The following is a 22,288-nucleotide window of genomic DNA, read 5'->3' on the forward strand; positions in this document are numbered from 1 at the left end:
TTTCTTTGGCGATAAATAACTCATCGATGGTTGTTCCATCAAAAAGGAAGTTATCCGAGTACACGGGTCTTGATGACCCTAAGCCTACCAAAACTGTTTTTCTTCCAACCCCGCCAATAATATAATCTCGCAGCCAAGCCCTCAACATTCTTGCAGCCAACACCCTAAAGTTTCGGTATGCTTATAAACAAGGCCAAAATTTCGACAAGTCGTGTGAAATTTCACCGGAAATTTTGGCAGCATAACAGTTACGTTGGAGGAGAGTTGGGGGAGAATCGCATGCCCAGCGGCATAAAAAATTGCTCCACGACCATGCATGCCTTCCATTCCGTAGTATTTCACATGGAAGAGAAACACGGCCAGCATTTTTTGGCAACAACTACTCCCTCCATCCCATAATATAAGATATTTTTGTAAGCTATGTTAGCTTGTAAAAACGTCTTACCTTATGAGACATAGGGAGTGGTATATTTTATATTGTCTGCTGAAACCCTTGTGCCAGAACCTCGTACCACAACTGTTTTAATGACATTTTTGGCAAGCTCAGGGTCATTCCTTCAGGAAATAATGTCGGGTGATTGAACAAGACAATCTATGTGTCTTGCTCTGCTCTCATCCGGCCATTTGAATTAGAATATTTGGGCTATGCACATACATGCCGAGCAAGGACACTCAAATATTTGGACTTTAAATATGAGCAATCATTTGTTTAAAAAGATTCAGAAACAAACTACATCATGGAAATAACAAGTACATATATGACAATAGCTTTCGTTATTTTCTACTTATCATGCATGGCTCAACATTCGCTCGTTTCCGATATGTAAATAAAGCATGCAAAAACATCTCCTGTTCTAATACATCGGGACGGTTTGTGGTAACATTTAGCATGCAAAAACATCACATTCTCATGGTACATCTCCTGTTCTAACAAAACTGGACAGTTTATAGTAACATTTAGCATGCAAAAACTAGATCAAGCCTAAAACAAGTGTATTCTTCCTGAGAGTGAGATTGCTGCTACCAGTTATTTGTTATGGTGTATATTCATACCCCTAAGAGTTGCATCTCATCTGTAACCATTCTCTACTGCACTTCCAAGTCAATACAAGATGGTGTTCTGCTTTTATACTACAGAATTAGCGCATATTAGACCGGATTGTTGAACATCAAGAATTGAACTTTGGACAGTAAATTGCATATGTTCTGCTTGTAGTAACATTTAGCATACAGAAACATCTCCTATTCTAATAAAGTTGGACAGTTGGCAACAACATTTAGCATGCAAAAACATCTCCTATTCTAATACAACTGGACATATGGTAATAACATTTAGCACGCAGAAAAAAGATCAGGCACAAATCAAGTGTATTCTTGATGAGAGTTAGGTTGCTGCTCTTGAAGTCCAGTTATTTGTTATGATGTATATGCATACCCTGACAGGTAAATCTAATCTGTAACCATTCTCTGCTGCACTTCCAGGTCAATACAACGTATTTTGCTTTTATACTACAGAACTAGCGCAGATTAGATCAGAATGCTGGACAACAAGAACTGAACTTTGGACACTAAATTGCAGGTGTGTTGTGACTCTGCAATCTTCTTATAAGGCAGCAATGTATTGGGGAGTGTACGTGTCATGGACTATTGGCTCGACAGGAAAATTCACTTCCTTGTAACAACTTTAAAAACAAACACATGATTCTTTCCGCTAACCTAAGCTTGCATTTGGCTTTTCTGGATCTTGTAAACAAACAAACAAACAAACAAACGTGAGTTGGCTCTAATCCTCGGCAAGAACATACCTCCATCAGTATCCCTCTGTATTCCCACAACTTGGTGCCCGCATCTCTGCCTAGGTGTGTGTCCCGTAGAACCATCTGCATCACAAGGAAACTCCTTAGTTTGGGTTGTAGCATCCCAAGATTATTCTTGAAAGAAGGTTGGATTGAGAAGCATTGTGGACGAGTTCTAGGCGGCGGCCACTTGCATGGGCGAGGCGGCGAAGGCTGGGCCGGGTGTGGCCAGAGGAGTAGATCGGACCATGCTCGAAATAAGGGACACCCGATGAAGGACGTCACCTTGCGCATCATCGGAGCAGGGGTCGGTGATGTGTGTGTTGTAGATATAAGCAGGCGGAGTGTTGAACTGAGGAGAAAGGAGAAGGAGCAAGGCCAGAGAGAGAGAGAGAGAGGAATTTGCATGATTTGAATGGAACTAACCCAGACTGACGCTGTTTTCAGCAGAATTACCATGGTGTTATTTATGTGCAGGAGCAAACGTTCTCGAAATGACCTGAAACTTCGCGGAGACATTTTTCGGAAAATAAGAAAAATACCTGCCAAAGATGAAGGCCAGGGGGGACACCACCATGCCACGTGGGTGGGGGACGCGCCTGCCCCCCTAGGGCGCGCCCCCTACCTCGTGGGCCCCCTGTTGCGTCTCCGACTCCAACTCCACCTCCATATATTGAGTTTCGGGGAGAAAAAAATCAGAGAGAAGAAATCATCGCGTTTTACGATGCGGGGCTGCCGCCGAGCCCTAAAACCTCTCAGGAGGGCTGATCTGGAGTCCGTTCGGGGCTCCGGAGAGGGGAATCCGTCGCTATCGTCATCATCAACCATCCTCCATCGCCAATTTCATGATGCTCACTGCCGTGCATGAGTAATTCCATCGTAGGCTTGCTGGACGGTGATGGGTTGGATGGGACCTGTCATGTAATTGAGTTAGTTTTGTTAGGGTTTGATCCCTAGTGTCCACTATGTTCTGAGATTGATGTTGCTATGACTTTGCTATGCTTAATGCTTGTCACTAGGGCCCGAGTGCCATGCTTTCAGATCTGAACCTATTATGTTTTCATCAATATATGAGTGTTCTTGATCCTATCTTGCAAGTCTATAGTCACCTATTATGTGTTATGATCCGTTGACCTCGAAGTGACAATAATCGGGATACTTACCGGTGATGACCGTAGTTTGAGGAGTTCATGTATTCACTATGTGTTAATGCTTTGTTCCGGTTCTCCATTAAAAGAAGACCTTAATATCCCTTAGTTTCCGTAAGGACCCCGCTGCCACGGGAGGGTAGGACAAAAGATGTCATGCAAGTTTTTTCCATAAGCACGTATGACTATGTTCAGAATACATGCCTACACTATATCAATGAACTGGAGCTAGTTCTGTGTCACCCTAGGTTATGACTGTTACATGAGGAACCGCATCCGGCATAATTCTCCATCACCGATCCATTGCCTACGAGCTTTCCACATATTGTTCTTCGCTTATTTACTTTCCCGTTGCTATTGCTACCATCACTACAAAATACCAAAAACATTGCTTTTACTTCTGTTACCTTTTGCTACCGTTATCACCACTATCATATTACTTTGCTACTAAACACTTTGCTGCAGATATTAAGTTTCCAGGTGTGGTTGAATTGAAAACTCATCTGCTAATACTTGAGAATATTCTTTGGCTCCCCTTGTGTCGAATCAGAAAATTTGGGTTGAATACTCTACCCTCGAAAACTGTTGCGATCCCCTATACTTGTGGGTTATCAGGATGCTTGATACGTCTCCACCGTATCTATAATTTTTGATTGCTCCATGCTATATTATCTACTATTTTGGACCTTATTGAGCTTTATTATCCACTTTTATATTATTTTTGGGACTAACCTATTAACTGGAGGCACAACCCAGAATTGATGTTTTTGCCTATTTTAGGGTTTTGAAGAAAAGGAATATCAAACGGAGTCCGAACGGAATGAAACCTTCGGGAACGTGATTTTCTCACCGAACATGATCCAGGAGACTTGGACCCTATGTCAAGCAACCAACAGGGAGGCCACGAGGTAGGGGGCGCGCCTACCCCCCTGCAGGCGCGCCCTCCACCGTCGTGGGCCCCCTGTTGCTCCACCGACGTACTTCTTCCTCCTATATATACCTACGTACCCCCAAACGATCAGATACGGAGCCAAAACCCTAATTTCACCGCCGTAAATTTTTGTATCCACGAGATCCCATCTTGGGGCTTGTTCCGGAGCTCCGTCGGAGGGGGCATCGATCACGGAGGGCTTCTACATCAACACCAGAGCCTCTCCGATGAAGTGTGAGTAGTTTACCTCAAACCTTCGGGTCCATAGTTATTAGCTAGATGGCTTCTTCTCTCTTTTTGGGTCTCAATACAAAGTTCTCCCCCTCTCTTATGGAGATCTATTCGATGTAATCTTCTTTTGCAGTGTGTTTGTTGAGACCGATGAATTGTGGGTTTATGATCAAGTTTATCTATGAGCAATATTTGAATCTTCTCTGAATTCTTTTATGTATGATTGGTTATCTTTGCAAGTCTCTTCGAATTATCAATTTGGTTTGCCCTACTAGATTGATCTTTCTTGCAATGGGAGAAGTGCTTAGCTTTGGGTTCAATCTTGCGGTGTCCTTTCCCAGTGATAGTAGGGGCAGCAAGGCACGTATTATATTGTTGCCATCGAGGATAACAAGATGGGGTTTTTATCATATTGCATGAATTTATCCCTCTACATCATGTCATCTTGCTTAAGGCGTTACTCTGTTCTTATGAACTTAATTCTCTAGATGCATGTTGGATAGTGGTCGATGTATGGAGTAATAGTAGTAGATGCAGGCAGGAGTCGGTCTACTTGTCTTGGATGTGATGCCTATATACATGATCATACCTAGATATTCTCATAACTATGCTCAATTCTATCAATTGCTCAACAGTAATTCGTTCACCCACCGTAAAATACCTATGCTCTTGAGAGAAGCCACTAGTGAAACCTATGGCCCCGGGTCTATCTTCATCATATTAATCTTCCAATACTTAGTTATTTTCATTGCTTTTATTTTACTTTGCATCTTTATCATAAAAATACCAAAAATATTATCTTATCATATCTATCAGATCTCACTCTCGTAAGTGACCGTGTAGGGATTGACAACCCGTTATCGCGTTGGTTGCGAGGATTTATTTGTTTTGTGTAGGTGCGAGGGACTCGCGTGTAGCCTCCTACTGGATTGATACCTTGGTTCTCAAAAACTGAGGGAAATACTTACGCTACTTTGTTGCACCACCCTTTCCTCTTCAAGCGAAAACCAATGCAAGTGCTCAAGAGGTAGCAAGAGGTTCCTAAGGCATGATGAAATCTTCGTTGCCGAGGCTTTCCTCATCCTTAGAGAGCGGATGATAACTACCGTCCTCCGAGTCGTTGGGCCTGGCCTGTTCGTCGGGGCTGGCTTGCCTGTTTTCTTGCTCCTCCTGTTCGGATGTTACCTCGGCAAGGTCTTCATTGTTTTCGGCATTGTTCGGAGTATTGTTTTCTCCGGTGCCGGTATTGTTGTCCTTTGAACGACGTGACTTAGAGCGGCGCCGAGGACGCCGGCATTTTTGCTGTGTCTCAGGAGGTTTGTTCTCAACTGGATTTTCTTTGTCATCGCCGCTATTCTTCTTTGGTGCATCCACCATGTACACATCGTACGAGGAAGTAGCCTTCCAACGTCTGGTGAACGGCGGGTACTGGGCCTCTTCTTCTCCAGCATCGTCGTTCATACCGTCGACGTCATCGGAGCCGTAATCGAGCATGTCAGTTAAGTCTTCGATAGTGGCTATAAAGTGGGTGGCGGGTGGGGAGCAAAATTCCCTGTCATCGGCTTCTAGTTCGAACCGGATATAGTTCGGCTGTGAGTCCCCCGCCAAGGACAGGTTCTTTAATGAGCTTAGCACATCGCCCAAGGGTGAGTGCTGGAAGATGTCTGCGGCGCTGGACTCGAAGATCGATAAACGATCAAGTTCGGCGTCTGTGGACTCACATGGTTTGGAACTTACACCCAGAGACGAGTCCGGGGTTCCGGTGACACAAACATTGTGTGAGTTTAAGTCCATGTGCGGCTCCAACGCCGGGGAATCTGTGGCCTCGGTGGTGGGGTTGAACCTCCAGTCCTTAGATGGTGTCGTATGCTCCGGATCTTAGGCCAGAGCAGTTACAGGAGCTATCTCCTGAATGTGGTTCGATGACAGATTTAGGTCATGTTCATCGAGGTGACCAGGAGCGATCACCGCGGTCACGAATCCAGCAAAGATCAAATCTCCATGCATGTCCGCGACGTAGTTCAAGCTCCTAAATCTGACATGATGGCCGGGGACGTAGCTATTGATCTGCTCCAGATGGCCAAACGAGTTGGCCCGCAGTGCGAAGCCGCCGAACACGAAAATCTGTCCGGGAAGGAAGGTTTCTCCTTGGACAGCGTCATTGTTGACGATTGAAGGAGCCATCTAACCTTTGGAGGACGGCATAGTGGAACTCTCGATGAAAGCACCAATGTCAGTGTCAAAACCGGCGCATCTCGGGTTGGGGGTCCCGAACTGTGCGTCTAAGGTCGATGGTAATAGGAGATAGGGGACATGATGTTTACCCAGGTTCGGGTCCTCTCTATGGAGGTAATACCCTACGTCCTGCTTGATTGATATTGATGAATATGAGTATTACAAGAGTTGATCTACCTCGAGATCGTAATGGATAAACCCTAGAGGTCTAGCTTGTATGACTATGGTCATGAATCTCCCTCTACGGACTAAGTCCTCCGGTTTATATAGACACCGAGAGGATCTAGGGTTACACAGGGTCGGTTACAAAGAAAGGAATCTACATATTTGGTCGCCAAGCTTGCCTTCCACGCCAAGGAGAGTCCCATCCGGACACGGCTGCTGTCTTCGGTCTTCATATCTTCACAACCCATCAGTCCGGCCCATGGCTAACAGGCCGGACGCCCGAGGACCCCTTAGTCCAGGACTTCCTTAGGAGGTATAATTATTAACCATAGCACCCGTGTCCAGCTGAGCCGAACAGAAGCTTCTTCTCCAGCGGACTAAGCTTCAGTGACATAACAGCAGGTGCAGTTGCATCACTTACATGTGGGCCAGCTGCCTCTTGGGCCCACATGCGAGTAACCCAACTGCATCTGCAGTTAAGTAACTAAAGCAGTGTCCTTGTCCAACATAGCTCTCCAACTCCACATTGTCTCCAAGAAGCTAATCGGCCGTCAATGGTCAACCCGCCTAGCTTGGCTTCAACTGGAGGGTAGCAGCGGTGGCCTTACTTGGACCCGAGTGGCGCTGACCTACCGTGTTCTACTCTTCCTCGTTTTTTGTGTGGCGCGGCCTCGTTGGGAGCAAGGCGGGGCCTTGACGGAGCTGGCGATGTCCTCTATCTCGTTTCTGGCGAGGCGGCGCCTCGGCGAAGCGGGGGAAATCCTCCCCCTCGTTGCCGGCAGGGTGGGGCCTCGGCTGAGCCGGCGATGTCCTCTGCCTCATTGTTGGCAGGGCAGGGCCTCGGCGGTGTAGGGCCTCCACCTCGGTGCCGGCGGGGCGAGGCCGGCGGTGTCCTCTGCCTCGTTGTTGGCGCCACGGGGCCTCGGCGGAGTAGGGCCTCCACCTCGGTGCCGGCGAGGCGGGGCGTCGGCGGAGCCGATGGTGTCCTCTGCCTCGTTGTTGGTGCCGCATGGCCTTGGTGGAGCAGGGCCTCGTCGACGCCAGCGGAGCGGGGACTCGTCGGAGCCGGCATTGTCCTCTACCTCGTCCTCGGTCTCGCAAAACAACGCCTCTCCGAATTCATCGCCCTCTTTGTAGGCGGCCGCAGCCTCCGCCACCCGCATGCGGTACCGCCAGCGCTCGAAGCGGCCCTCGCGGGCGGAGCGGGACGAGTCGAGCATCGCCTGCTGTTCCGCCCACTCCGTGGAGATCTGCTCCTCCGCCTGCAGGTGCTCCTGGAGGAGATGGTGGTTGTAGGCGGCGTCGTCCTGCGCCTCCCAGAACTGCTCCTCATGCTTCTGCCTCACCGTGTCCATGTATTGGGCACGGGCCTCGCCGATGGTCATGCTGCAATGCACTGGTGAGGATGGCGCAGAGGAGGGGGTTGGCGTCGGATCGTCGACTACCATGTTCTCCATTGGACGTCGTCGTCCTCTGGCTGCCTGCCGGCCAGGAAGTCGGCAGCAATGGCTGCCATCTCCTTGTGGTCCGTCGTCCGCCCGTCCCGAAGAGCGCTAGAGCGCGAGGAAGTCATGGTGGGCAGTAGTGCTGCGGACAGGAGAAAGGGAACAGAGGCGGATGACTGCGGCTATGGCCGGCGCAGCAGTTTATATAACAATGGTGGGCGATAGAGGGACGAACATGTGGCGCCGGAGTAGCCGCCTCGGCAACCGTGTATCATTAATGTGGGCGGCAGACGGACGGACGGACGACACTTGTGTCATTTGAAGGCGGAGCAATCGCCTGCACCGGGAAGCAGGGCGGGCGGCGCTGACCGTTTCGGGCGGAAAGCGCGCGCGAGCAAGGGAGGTGGTCTGGGTGGGCGAGGGCAGTCAGACTCGTGCTTGGCAGCGGGTCGGTCCAGCAGCCGGACATGCTGGCTCGCCAGCGAGCTCGCCGAGCTGAGCAACGACAATCAGATGATGGACGTAGCTTCCGACCAGGAGCTGACGCCACTATCCAAGCCGGTTCATGCCATGTTCACCATAGAGCAGGTGCGGCCCACTTCGATGCCCTAATGGGGGAAGAGCTACCAGCGCAGGAGGACCTGTGCTGCAACCTCCATCTCCTCAATGAGCACCGGTGAACAAGCGAAGGACAATGTCGTCGCGGACATGTGGCCTATGATCCTAGCTTCCCGAATAAGCAGCGGGCGCTGTATCAGACCATCCATAGGGCCCGTGAGGCCCTCTCCATCGTCCTTCGAGATGTTGCGCTCGTCGTGGCGCCGCCGTTTCACGTTGTCAACATGGTCAACGGCATGAGGAATGAGGAGATGAGTTTACCTGGAGAGGATGACAGTGGGGACCAACTAGGGCCATAGCCGCACGTACACAAGTGCCTCCTTATTATATACAACTGTAATATTTTTAGCTTCCTCCTGGTTTCCTAACATCACGGTCCCACACTACAAGAAATATGTCAACTTGTGACCTTAACTATTGGTCACTGAAAGGTCATTGTTTTTCATTTGCGACCTTTTTTTAACCAAAAAACAGAAGGTCAAAAGCTGGCGGTCGTAAACTGAAATTAACGACCTTCTCTGTGAGAAGGTCGTGGACGTTTACGACCAAAATATGCCTATTGTTTTGTTTTGGTCACTAGCAGCCTCCCCAGGCCATGTAGGCATCCGACATGGCAATCTAATGTGGCACAAGAATCAGCCCGGTCCAATTCGATTTTCTACATGGGCCGAGCCCAACAATTCGGCCTTTCTATATATTTTTTTCCTGTGCTTTTATTAGCTACATGGGCCTGGCCCAAGAATTCGGCCTTTTTATTTTCTTGGCCATGGCCTTTTTTATTTTATTTTTTCCAAAAGATGAGCCCACTAGTGAGATGGGACCCAGTTGTCAGGTTCTAACAAGTGGATCCCAGTTGTCACTGTTATATTCTTCAGATCTCAATTTTCCAGTAAATAAATAACAAAATTTAAATCCAAACAAAGAGAAAACAAAATGCTTCAAACAGAGCACGACTAATCAGGAAAAATATGGTTCACATCACGAATACAATCGTGAAAGAGCCAAACTTGGCACATTATTACAATCAAACTTGTTCATCCTGGTAACACAGCAAGGATGGTTCATCCTGGTAACACATTATTACAGAAAAATATGGTTCACATCAAGTTTACAATAAAAAAATGTTCACATCAGGTAACACAACTATCACAGTATAACTAGCTCCAATGCTTATCCCAACTTGTTCATCCTGGACCTCACGACAAAACATGAATGAAGGCCAGCATCTGCAAGTTATCAAGAAAAATGGTTAGAACAAGCAAAATGCGACATTTTTACCATTTAAGCATAGAAGAATAGGGTCAACAACATTTCGATCTTTGAAAATGAACCAGGATTTCGATCTTTGAACAGCAAAAAATTGATACAGTAGATCATTTGCTGTTTAAAACAACCCCTAAGGAGAGACACTCTAATACTACTAATTACCAGCAGCAAATAAAATAGCCAGATGAGGCACCAGCACTTGATCATCGACACAACAGTCGGCAAGGACTCAACCACGGCGCGAACACCAGCACTTGATCGTCGACACAACAGTCGGCAAGGACTCAACCACGGCGCGAAAAGCATCAAAATCTTAACTAACCAATGAAACAGAGCATGGTTGTAGGATAGCAAAGGGAGGAGCTCACAATGGTGGTTTGCGTAGCCGATGTCAAACAGCCTCCATTCATCGCTTGCGAGCACCATGCACCTTGGTGCCTTGCATACGGCGACCTTCGAGTCTACGAGAGAAAGAACGAGGTGAAGGTTAGTACGCATCAAGGATGCTGCTGTTCTGGGTCAAGCTAAGTCAACGGCATAAGAGATTTTAGTCAACAAAAATTAACATGTGAACATCTTGCACAATGGTAGTAGTATAGATTGTAGTAGTAAGCATGCAAGGAAACAAAACATGGGAAAAATATTGGTAGCAACAAAACAACCAGGATATGACAATAGCAGTAGTATAGATTGTAGTGACAGAAGCACAAGCATGCAAACATGCATCTCATCCCAACCTAAAATTAGAAACAGTAGCAGCCATTCATTTTTACACAGGTGTAAAACTAAAACATAAGCACTACAGCATTTGCTAAACTTGTCAGCTAAAGAACTCTATCTCGAAAGGCTTGAAAGAGGATTAGATAAGCACTAGAACACCCTAACCACCACCAATTCTCTTCATAGTTGATCTGATGTAAAAAAGTAAGCAATATGATACAGCAGTAGGCAAGTAGTATATATCACTCATGGGCATATGGGGCAAGGCGGGAGGCGAGGCGGAGGTAGTTCATGTGCTCGGTGCGCTTGCGGATGGCGTTCTCCGCATAGATCTGGGCGCCGTCGGCGTTGCCCTTCTCGATGGCCTTCTTCACCTTGAGCTTCTGTCATTCAACATATAAACATATAAGTAAAGTACACTAATTCTAGAAGATAAAACACAAAGCAATAAAGGATAAATGGTTTATTTCCCCACAATTTTTTTCCTGGTTCAAACATCTACAGTCCAGCCACTGATGTCTTAAGCATGTGTTATTGGTATGACCACACATGAGAATCAACTTCAGAGAATAAAAATCAAATTTGCTCAAGTTATGCAAGAAAATCAAGGGCCCCTGCCCTCCCACTTTCCTAGAACAAAATGAGTACATAAGCAGCAGCTATATAGGACTGATGATGCATGTACTACCTGTGAAAGAGCCACCACCAGCAGTTTGTTATAGTAGCAGGGTAAGTGAACTTTCTAAATATGGATTCAACAAATGGATAGAGTTCACTTGTTAATTGGCTAGTTGAGTTCTACTGATAACCTACAGAGCAACTAAAACTGTGCTGCTATATATAGACACACAACGTAGATGAGAAAAATGGAAGACATGAATTTGATGCTATCTTGAAAGTAAAAAAGAACTATATTTATCACAACTTTGAAAAGTAACTAAATAGTGCAATGGTATAATATTTGATACGGCAACCAGGAAGTGGTACAATACAATGCTGATTAACAAATTTACAAAAGAGTTCCCAAACATTCACCAAATGCACGGGGTGAGGGGGCGCCATGACCCTGATGATCAGCCGGAGGTTGCTTCTCACCACACAAGTACCTGCACGTATTACTTGTTGGAGTTAGTTCTTTTCAATTAATAAATTCTTTTAGTTGAACAAGACATGCTCATCCATGGTGCAGTCCAAGAATACATGCATAAATCATTGCCTGAACCATACATGTACATATCTCTCTCTCTTTCTCTCTGAAATTGAATTGCCCTCTTACTTTTTTCCTCTGTTCCATACATGTACACACATGTTAAGTGAAACCCAAGGCACTCCAAGCTACAGGGACATGTTCAGATTGGAGTAGCCCCAAACTGTGGCAAACTAAACTAGCAGATTGGACTGATTGGAACTTAAAAGGCCTGCGGGGGGCGATGAGCGATACTATTTCATAATTATGCTCATATGTATTAAAACTAAGCAGCACTCCCTCAGAACATAGGATATGCAGATGGGGGGAAGCAGAGTTGGCCATATTCAAAAATGAAAAAAATAGTAAATGGTCTACCTACAGTATTATCCTTCCAGCATGAAGATGTGAGTACATACTAAGTAGCATCAGCACAAGATAAACAGAAATGACACAAAAAAAGGAAGAGTATGTACATTACAAGGAACAGTTGTCTGCACTGACAACAGAAGCTATGCTCACTAATTTATATTGTTGGTACAGGAAATGTGCGAGACATCATATAAGCATACACAATTACACACATGATACTAAGATCACAACTGATTTCCAAAGCTGATTAACAAAGGAAGTCACATTTCTACTGTAGAAATCACCAAAGGTGACTAATTTATCATGCAAAACCCAGTTTCACACGCTAAACATCAAGCATTACAAACAGAGCAAATAAATACTGATGATGTGACCACCTTGACCAGAAAGGCCACCACCTGGTGGCCACAGCTAGACAACAGGGCAGAGAATCGCCAACTTAGAATTATGAAGGGAAACCTCCAGGCATAACGGGGTGGCAGACAAAATTCTGCACATGCAATTTAGGATGTGGAATAATACTGGTGCTGACAATGTACTGTTGTCTCACATTATATGTGTGGCATATGCTTTCAAAATGATTGCTATTGCTTATATGGGCCTATGGGACATACACGCACGCTAAAATCATGCACATCCTATTAAGCATTGTTGCTCAGGGGAGGCACATGAGTACTGAATTCTCACCATTGGTACGAGAATAGTGGTTCTCTGCAACAGGCAGCTCACGGAAGACCCGGACAGGGTACAGGGTACAGGATGGATTATACTTCTATCGGACCAAACGCAGGCAACCACAACTATCGGATGGATTATACTCCAATGCGTTCTGGTCTCGCGTGGAGAGGAAAAAACAGGCGGGCAGGTACCTGCACTTGTGGGTGCGCGGCGGCGAGGGCTCTGGAGAGTAGCAGCACCCGCTCGATCTGCGCCTGCATCTGCTCCTTGCGGCGGTCGACGCCCTCGCCGGCCCTCCGCCTGGCGACGGCGAGCTCGTCCGCGCGTGCCCACCGCCACTTGAGCCGCCGCCTCATCTCGTCCAGCGCCGCGCCCTACCGCACCTGACTCCCTCCTCACGTGCAGCAGTAGGATCAGGCCATGCTCAACAAAAGGGGCGCGGCGAGCGGGGGCAAAGCCAACCGAAGCAAAGCGAGCAAGCATTCTCACCTCGTGCGCGTCCTCAAGGCGGCGCGCCAGGCGTGCCTGTTCCTCAGCCTCGGCCGCGAGCTCCGCGGCGAGGGCGCCGGCCCGCTCGAGGCCGCCCCGGAGGTCCGGCCACGCGACCGACTTCTCGGGGCCCGGATCCGGCCCGGGGCTCGGGCTCATCCCGGCGCGCGCGGCGGAGATCGTGTGCGGCCCGCGGTGGCGGCGTCCATGGCCCTGGCCCGCCGTGACGAGGCGGAGGCCGAGGCCGGAGGCGAGTGAGGAGTGGAGGGGAGGGAAGGGGAGGGTGCAGACCGATGGCGAGGGCGGCGGAAGGACGGGGCAGCGGCGGAGGGATCTGGATCGGCTAGGGTTCACGCGCGTGTGAAAGAGAGAGGCTGCAGTGGGTTGGATGGACGGATGGATGGATATATGGATGGACGGATGTTTGCCACGTCATCGATTCATGCCACAACGGATTCCATCAATCAGAATTCAGCTTATATTTTTCTTATTGTTTTTATCCTCTTATTTAGGGCAAACATTCAACATATTAACCACGTATAGTTTGCTAAAATGAATGAATATTGTTCACATGTGTGTATCTTGTGATGACAAACAATGTTGATATGAGGAGTTTTTATTTTCTTTGCACGGAAAATTCATTTTCCATTTTCTGAGTGCCTGAATTGAGTTCTTTTTGTGAAGGACCTACCATATATTTGTTGAAAAATTGGACCAAATCATTTTTCTAAAATACTAGGCCATATTTGATTCACAATTGACCAAATGGTTGGGTGTCAAAAGTTTTGATCCACCTCTAGTGAAAAAGATAAATTGTCGCCGATTCAGCAGGAAGCGGGTCAAATTTGAACTACGGGTGCCTCATAGTTTGCTCTTTATTTTTTTTAAAAATCATTTCTAGGTACATAAGTATATATTTAATCATAGAAACATCAAACAAATTCGAAGATTCAACCACTAGCTAGGAACGGTCATTCCCGCCGTTTTGACCGCGTTTTGAAACGTGCATAAAAAATTCAAAAAAAATTAAAAAAAATTAGAAAACCTTCGCATTATGTCATTATATGTGACCAAGTTTCCAGGAATAATAATAAACTTGTAATACGGCAATTATTTTAAAAAAGTGTTCTCATAAATGAGCTATCACGCGTGAAGATTCAGGGTTTTCAAGCCAAATGATCAATCTTATGGCCACATTCATGGCATAGGTTGTTCAAATGATCTCATATTGTGCACAAGGGTGCATCTTGGAATTCTAAACAATGTTTCCTAAGGGAGTTTTCATTTTCTTTGCACGGAAAATTCATTTTCCATTTTCCGAGTGCCCGAATTGAGTTCTTTTTGTGAAGGACCTACCATATATTTGTTGCAAAATTGGACCAAATCATTTTTCTAAAATACTGTGCCATATTTGATTCACAATTGACCAAATTTTTGGGTGTCAAAAGTTTTGATCCACCTCTAGTGAAAAAGACAAATTGTCGCCGATTCAGCAAGAAGCGGGTCAAATTTGAACTACAGGTGCCTCATAGTTTGCTCTTTATTTTTTCAAAAAATCATTTCTAGGTACATAAGTATCTATCTAATCATAGAAATATCAAAAAAATTCCAAGATTCAACCACTAGCTAGGAACGGTCATTCCCGCCGTTTTGACCGCATTTTGAAACGGGCATAAAAAATTCAAAAAAAAAATCAAAAAATTGGAAAACCTTCGTATTATGTCATTATATGTGATCAAGTTTCCAGGAAAAATAATAAACTTGTAATGCGACAATTATTTTTAAAAAGTATTCTCAGAAATGAGCTATCATGTGTGAAGATTCATGATTTTTCAAGCCAAATGATCAATCTTATGGCCATATTCAATGCATAGTTTGTTCAAATGATCTCATATTGTGCACAAGGGTGTATATTGGAATTAAAAACAATGTTGCCTAAGGAAGTTTTCATTTTCTTTGGACGAAAAAACCATTTTCTATTTTTCGAGTGCCCAAAAGGAGGTTTTTTTGTGAAGGACCTTCCAAATAATTGTTGCAAAATTGGACCAAATCAATTTTATAAAATACTAGGACATATGTAATGCACAATTGACAAAATGGTTGGGTGTAAAAAGTTTTGATCCACCTCTCATGAAAAAGACAAATTTTCGCCGATTCAGTTGAAAGCGGGTCAAATTTGAACTGCAGCTGCCTCATAGTTTACTATTTATTTTTTCCAAAAATCATTTATAATTACATAATCACTTATTTAATCATAAATACATGGTTTGGTGGCGATACGTCAAGGTTTGGGCGGTGGCCGACGCCCCCAACTCTAGAGCGCGTAAACTCGCATGCCCGCCGTGTGGTCACCGCATGACTGTGGCGTTGCCATGTGTTCTGGGCAGCCTAGGCATGTCTAGCGGGTTGAGCACTCCCCAGGTAGGTGCTAGGAAGAAAATTACAACATAAGATTCTCATGAGGAGACCGATCGATGCTCAAACATGAATTAGCAGCCAAGTGTTTGATTAGCGGTACGGGAAATGTACATGGCTAATGGGCGTGAGTTTTGGCTGAGGATGATCAGTTACTAAGAAGACCGTCTTCATAAATTTTCAGCTCAAAAGGAGGAGTCTAGGTGCTACTTGCTTTGCAAACTACCACACTGGACATAACTACGAATGTTGAAGCTCGGCTCAAAATAATGAATGGATTGAGCTGGTATTTGGTGGAGGATGGTTATTTGGGCATAGGAAAGCACTGTAGAAAATGGATACTATTTGGACATGCCAAAGTGGTACTTCCTTCACAAACTGTTGTTCTGAACAAAATAGGAAAGATGAATATTTTTGAATTATTTTTGAACTAGGAAAGGAAGGTTTTTACATATTTGATGAAGATATGACCCAAAGAATTTATGAGATTTTTTGGGGAATTTTGGGAATGACAGAAATATAGGTTGCTTCACAACCTAGGGCAAAAACTGCCACATGGACATGACACATAGGCAAAACTGATGAGGTGGCGCCTAGTCATAGCAACCCACCATAATTTACAAGGCTACGACCATCTATATTGGTCGTTAAAAACTAGAAATAAGGCAGCGGACTAGCGCTGTTTGCTTTATGATCATTTCATGTAAGGAAATTACGACCTTTCTGACCAAAATGGTCGCAATGGTTTAGGGTTTGGAGCCTCCCGAACAGCTTTTGACCAATTGGTCTCAAATGGTCATAGATCTATGACCAATTCTTCCAGGGTCACTGCCAGAAGGTCACTAGTTGACATATTTTTTGTAGTGCCACACCATTGTCAACCTATGTAGTCAATAAACGAGAGAATTGCACAAGGAGCGGCCGACAGCTGGGACCAAGCAGCTCGAGCAGTATTTATCTTTTTGAGGTGTGAGCACTGCAGAGTTTTTCCTGAGCGATGTTTCGTTGTTGTTTAGAGGAGAGCAGGGTATTAACTGGGCGGGCTGTGGCCCGTCTAGCCCAGGCCAGATATCCAGCCCAGATATTAATTTTTTTCAAGTTGAAAATGGCTAGCCCAGCTATACTTTTTTTTGAGGAATACCCAGGCAAGGTCATCTTGTTATTCTCCGTCCCGCTGGGCTACAAATCTTTCCTAGGAGGGATGAATTAGGCTTAACAAGAAAATAGGCTTTAAGAAATAATAAATGGGGTGTAATTATAAAAACTGGGCAGTAAGTATAAAAAGATGCACCAAACACGTAATTACTTTATAAAATATTATTTCTGGATTTGAAAATTTTAATTTTATTAATTGTTGCGCGCGCAATGTTTTGTTGGATTTTTACGTAATCCAAATTTATATTGAAATTGTATTTAATCTGACTAGAAATTTCGAGATAAAAATATTTCGGATCCCATCAAAATGTGGGAAATTTTATTGAATTCTGTTTTGAACGGTTTGTTGAAATTATTAGTCGTTGTCCTAGCTAGAAAATGGGTTGTACTTTTAACAAACTGTAAATGAGCTGTAGTAAATTTCATTAGAATTCAAAAATGGGATGTACATTCTTACAAATCTCAAATGGGCTATAAGTTCTCTGCCACACACTTGTGGGCCTACTAAGTTGACCCGTCCCCTCAAAAAAAATAGTTGACGCGTATGCAAGGCTTTGTCAACGTATAGTCAACACATGGTTCTAGCAAAAGTGGCCGTTGGATGTCCATCCAACAGATGTCGTGCTTCTTCTTCAATCTCGGATATTCTAGCTTCACCTACCCAAAAAATGATTCCTCCCCCTGACATCTGGGGCGCACCGTTTCGGAAGCTGACATGTGGGCCTACTAAGTTGATGCGTACCAAGGGCTTTGTCAACTTAGTCAATATAAACGATTCTAGCTGCAGTGACCGTACGATGTCCATCCAACGGCCGTTGTGATTCTTCAACCTCAGGTCTTCTTGCTCTAGCCGCCCAAAGCAGCACCGGTCGTGCCGCCTGCTCCTGCCTCCCATGGCCGGCTATGCTGCCGCGGAGGCCTCACCTCCCCCTACCACTCCCACCGCTGGCCAGGCCCTGCGGCGATGGCATCCTCACACCGCAGCCGAACCAGTGAACCCTCATACTCCTCTCCGCGTGGGCATCCACTGCCACGTCTTCCCCGGCTCCGCGTCGTCCCCTTCCTAGGCCTCGCCGCCGTCCACCGCCTTGGTGCTCTCGGTGCGGCACGGTCAATATGGTCAATGAGCGACTTCCATCGGAAAAGTACTGTACGTGGAGAGGCTGACAGCTGGGTCCACGGCCGCAGCAAGAAAGTGCCTACTTATTACGCGGAAAATAATTATTCCTCCACCTGACAGCAGGGACCCACCGGACGGGCCACCGTATTTCGCGAAAAAACGTTTCTCCCCTGACTGCTGGGACCCACCAGCTACATCTTCGCACGCAAGGAAGTGCGTACATATTATGGGCAAAAAAATGATTTGCCCCCCTGACTGTTGGGACCCACCAGCTACATCTTCGCACGCAAGGAAGTGCCTGACAGTCGGGACCCAGCTGGTTAAATTATACATAGCTTTGTCATTCTGATCGCGAACGTGTACGTACATACTGGTCGATGTAGAGGGGCGCACGTGTCATAATAGAGGTGTGCACGTAGCATGTACACGTACGTACAGCGGCCAGGATGCAAGAAAGAGAATACGGCCACATATGTACATACGGGCGGGGTCTCAAACGCCTACTCACACATACGTACGGCCAGGGCTCATGTACATGGCTGGATCGGAACGGAGAAACTGTGCCGTCGTTGTGTTCATAGGGAGGCAACGATATGTGTCTTGTTCATTGGGAGGCAACGGAACACGTGTTGTTCATCATGAGCCAACCGTCTTGGACGGAATAGCCGATGGAAACGAGGCCTGGCGTACCGCAGAACGGAGGAAACGGCCTTGTGTTCGACCGGCCACAGCTGAAACGGGATCCTGTTCATCGGGAGGGGTCTAGCGTACCGCAAAACGGAGGAAACAGACTTCTATTGGACCTCCTATGGTCGAAACGGGGTCCTATTGACCAGGAGGGGTGTGGCGTACCGCAAAACGGAGGAAACGGACTTGTGTTGGAGTGCTACGGTCGAAATGGGGGTCCTGTTCATCGGGAGGGGTGTGGCGTGCCGCAAAACGGGACTCCATGGGATACTGTTCATCTCCACCGTCGACCTCCTCCAGCCTCCACGGGCTACTGTTCATCCACCGTCGACCTCCTCCAGCCTCCACCTGCGACTGTTAATCCACGGGCTCCTGTTCATCCAGCCTCCACTGGCTACTTTTCAACCAGCCCTCTTCACGGGGTCCTGTTCAACCACCCGTCCACGGGCTAATGTTCATCCAGCCCTCCATCGGCTACTGTTCAACCAGCCCTCCACCGGCTACTATTCATCCAGCCCTCCACGGGGTCCTGTTCATCCAGCCCTCCACGGGGTCCTGTTCATCCACCGGCTCGATCAATCGGGGTCCTGTTCATCCAGCGGCAATGGCCTCTACTACCACGGGTTCCTGTTCATCCAACCCCCATCGGGAACTGTTCATCCAAACCCCCCAACAACGCTCACTATTCATCTAGAGGCAGCGTCGATCGGCTTCAGTTGGCAGCAGTAGCGAAGGAATCGCTCGATCGGGTTCAGTTAACAGCCATCAATCGATCGCTCGGGTTCAGTACTGCGTAGCCTGCAGTGCAATCGCTCAGGTTCAGTTAGAGCCCAACGCCTCGCTCGGGTTCAGTTAGGGCGCAACGCCTCGCACACATGCACGTACGTATGAGAGAAACGCGCATCGCTCGGCCCCCGACCACCCACCATACCGGGAACTCCCTGATATTTTCCGCGCCCTCGCTTCTACCATGGTTTTTTCCGTCATGGACGACCCAAAGAATGTCATGCAGCTGCGTCTCCGGCCTGCCCAAGACGAAAAGCCCATTTTTGTCATGATTTTTTTTCATAGAAGTAGGAGCCCACCACATCTATGATGATACCGGGTTTTGTCACAATTATCGTCATAGAAGTGTCATAAGTATGAAAAAAATTCGTTCGGCCCAAAATGTTACGGATGTGTCTTTTTTTGTAGTGGCAGATGATAGGTTCATAATATACCGTATAGAAAGTTTATTGCCAAACCATGATAACGAGAGCGCAAAGCCAGTAGGCAGATCGTATTGTAGATAAGAGGGGTACGCCATAACCACCATAAATAAATCGGGAAAGTGGAACTGGTTGGAAAACACAAGGTTTTGCCGCTACTAATATGCAGCCTATCGATCACCTACAGGCCAACTCTATTCATCTAAAGGCGCACAACTGTTATTATCAGTTTAGTCTATCAAAGACCGCGCAGCTCCCACCATTTTCGGGTATTATGGTAGACCAACTCGAAGTGCAAAATCATTTAGCAGAACCAGCCCAATAGAGTTGTCGACTGCAGATGTCCCTGCTCCTCTTCCTGACAAGGAACATACTGTGCTTACTAAAGAAGAACAGAAGAGGTACATGTTAAAAACAGAAGAGGAAGCATATTATTGAGATTGCCCTTCTTTCTATACAATGTTGGTTGCCCACCCATGATGAATCAGAGCGCCCAAAGAAATGCAATTCCATGGTGTCTCTCTATATGTGGCCACATGCATTTGGAAACTCAATTGGGAGCATTAGCTAACCAATTAAATGTGTGTCTGTTAGCTAATGTCAGTATCATATCACATTAGTACTTGAAGAACCTTAGGACATATGATTGGTGTGTTATTTAGCTTTAAAGGGTGAACAACTGCTAGTAGGACACAAAGCACCCACGCGGATCGTAGTGTAGATATATTGGGAAAACCCTAAGCATCAGGAGTAAAATCAGCAAAGTGGAACTTGCTGGAATATATGTGCTAGTATTGTCGGTACGGCTAGAAAGGCTTCGGATACCAGCTCTCTTCAACTGAAGGTGCGATACTGTTAATATCAGTGTAACTCTCAAAGGCGACACAGCTCCCTGCATTTCCTTGCTAATCTTATAGGATTCAAGTGGGCAGGCCACTACAATTCCTATTCCTATGTTTAAAAAATCCTATGAATCAAAGAGGCCCGAAGAGTTCAAAGTGTCCATCACACCCGACCGTATTGACCTCTACACTGCAAATGTCCCTTCTCATCTTCACTACAAGGAACATATTGTACTACTATCATATTCCCTCCATTCTAAAATATAAGTCTTTGTAGAGATTTCCACTATGGATCACATACAGATGTATATAGATGCATTTTAGAGTGTAGATTCACTCATTTTGCTCCATATGTAGTCCATAGTGGAATCTATACAAAGACTTGGATTTAGAAACGGAGAGAGTACTTATTAAAGAAGAACGGAAGAGGAACATGCTAAAGAAGAGCAAGCAGATTTTGGATAATAAAATGTTCGTTGTGCAGTGCCCACACATGATGAACCAGAGTGCATTAAGAATGCAACTCCCTGCTGTCTCTCTATATGTGGTGCATGTGCTTTTCGAAAGTAAAGTAGGAACATTAGCTGACCAATTAAATGTTATCTGTTTTAGTAATATCAGCATTATATCATATTCGTATTTGAGCAACAAGTTTGGAATTATGAGTGGCACGTTGTTTAGCTTGATGGATTCAGGAGCAGTGCTAAACAACTACGATGATGGTACTGAATATAAAGGCATGTCTGCATGCAAGTCGCGCGACTTTTGTCATTCAGGCCAGTTGACCATTTAAGGCGGTTGGATGAAGATCCTACGTCTCCTAACCCTTCTTCTTCCTTGTCTTTGATTCTTCCCATATAGAACACCGCATAGGCTGCCGGCTGAACCACCGGCCCCGACCCCCTGAACCGCCCCCACCGCCTGTGTTCCTCCGCCACCCCCACCCCCGCCCCCACCCGCGTCGAGTTTTCTTTGTTCGGCGAGGCCCCACCACCGCCCCCACAACCACCATCCCCACCCGAGCCCCTTCCTTCGCACTGGTGAACTACGGCGAGCTCTCAAAAATTGCCTGACCTAATTTCGAAATTTAGTCTACTATCATTTAAGTAGTGTGGACTATAAAAGGGGAAAAACATAAGCATTGCGAGTATAGTGTTGAGCATGCCATGGTGGATCTGAAGGTGCAAACCAGACAAAGGCAACTTCGCAACCAATGTTTGCTTTCAACTAACAAGTAAGTGATGGACAAGAAATTGGAGTAAAGTAGTGGCGATCTATTTCCTTGCTACGATAAATAAGTTGAGCAAATACGAAAGAGTATCGCCTCTGGTATGCATCTGCTGAGAATTTGATGGTGCTACGATAACGATGGTTGTTGACGGCATGGAAGCAAATCTAGGAGGGTAGACGGTGGCGGCAGGGCGCGGTGGACGAGAAAGTTGTAGGAGCGGCGCCGGCAAGGTGGACGATGGCGGGGATGAAGCGAGAGGATGGGATGCAAGGATCTTGGTCCAAAGCCATGGATGAGAGAGGTCGATCTCTTGTAATGGACGACAGCATCGGGGTATCATCTCCGACATG

The 22,288-nt window shown here is 46.3% G+C and overlaps 1 protein-coding gene across 2 annotated transcripts; it reads right to left on the reverse strand.

The window, feature by feature from the left end:
• Positions 1-9,523: 9,523 nt before the first annotated feature.
• Positions 9,524-13,672, reverse strand: LOC125507377 (uncharacterized). Of its 2 annotated transcripts, none has more exons than XM_048671965.2 (5): positions 13,281-13,672; positions 12,983-13,182; positions 10,802-10,938; positions 10,204-10,296; positions 9,524-9,795 (listed from the first exon to the last, which is right to left on the reverse strand). In XM_048671965.2, the coding sequence occupies exons 2-4, from the start codon at positions 13,145-13,147 to the stop codon at positions 10,242-10,244; spliced, it is 357 nt and encodes a 118-aa protein (XP_048527922.1). In that variant the 5' UTR covers positions 13,148-13,182; positions 13,281-13,672; the 3' UTR covers positions 9,524-9,795; positions 10,204-10,241. The 2 variants fall into 2 exon arrangements, with proteins under 2 accessions (XP_048527922.1, XP_048527921.1); XM_048671964.2 differs by having other exon boundaries at positions 12,983-13,174; positions 13,281-13,669.
• Between the last annotated feature and the right edge of the window lie 8,616 nt (positions 13,673-22,288).

The sequence above is a fragment of the Triticum urartu genome, chromosome 5A (genome assembly GCF_056163025.1).
Source record: "Triticum urartu cultivar PI428250 chromosome 5A, HENAU_Tu73, whole genome shotgun sequence".
NCBI lineage: Eukaryota > Viridiplantae > Streptophyta > Magnoliopsida > Poales > Poaceae > Triticum > Triticum urartu.

Bases quoted from the DNA above. Each gene is read 5' to 3' on its own strand.
- LOC125507377 (XM_048671965.2), bottom strand. From the start codon at position 13,147: ATGAGGCGGCGGCTCAAGTGGCGGTGGGCACGCGCGGACGAGCTCGCC. The intron at 10,939-12,982 runs GTACCTGCCCGC...GTTGAATGACAG, and splicing joins CCGCGCACCCACAAGTGCAG to AAGCTCAAGGTGAAGAAGGC. The intron at 10,297-10,801 runs GTGATATATACT...TTTCTCTCGTAG, and splicing joins CTTGCCCCATATGCCCATGA to ACTCGAAGGTCGCCGTATGC.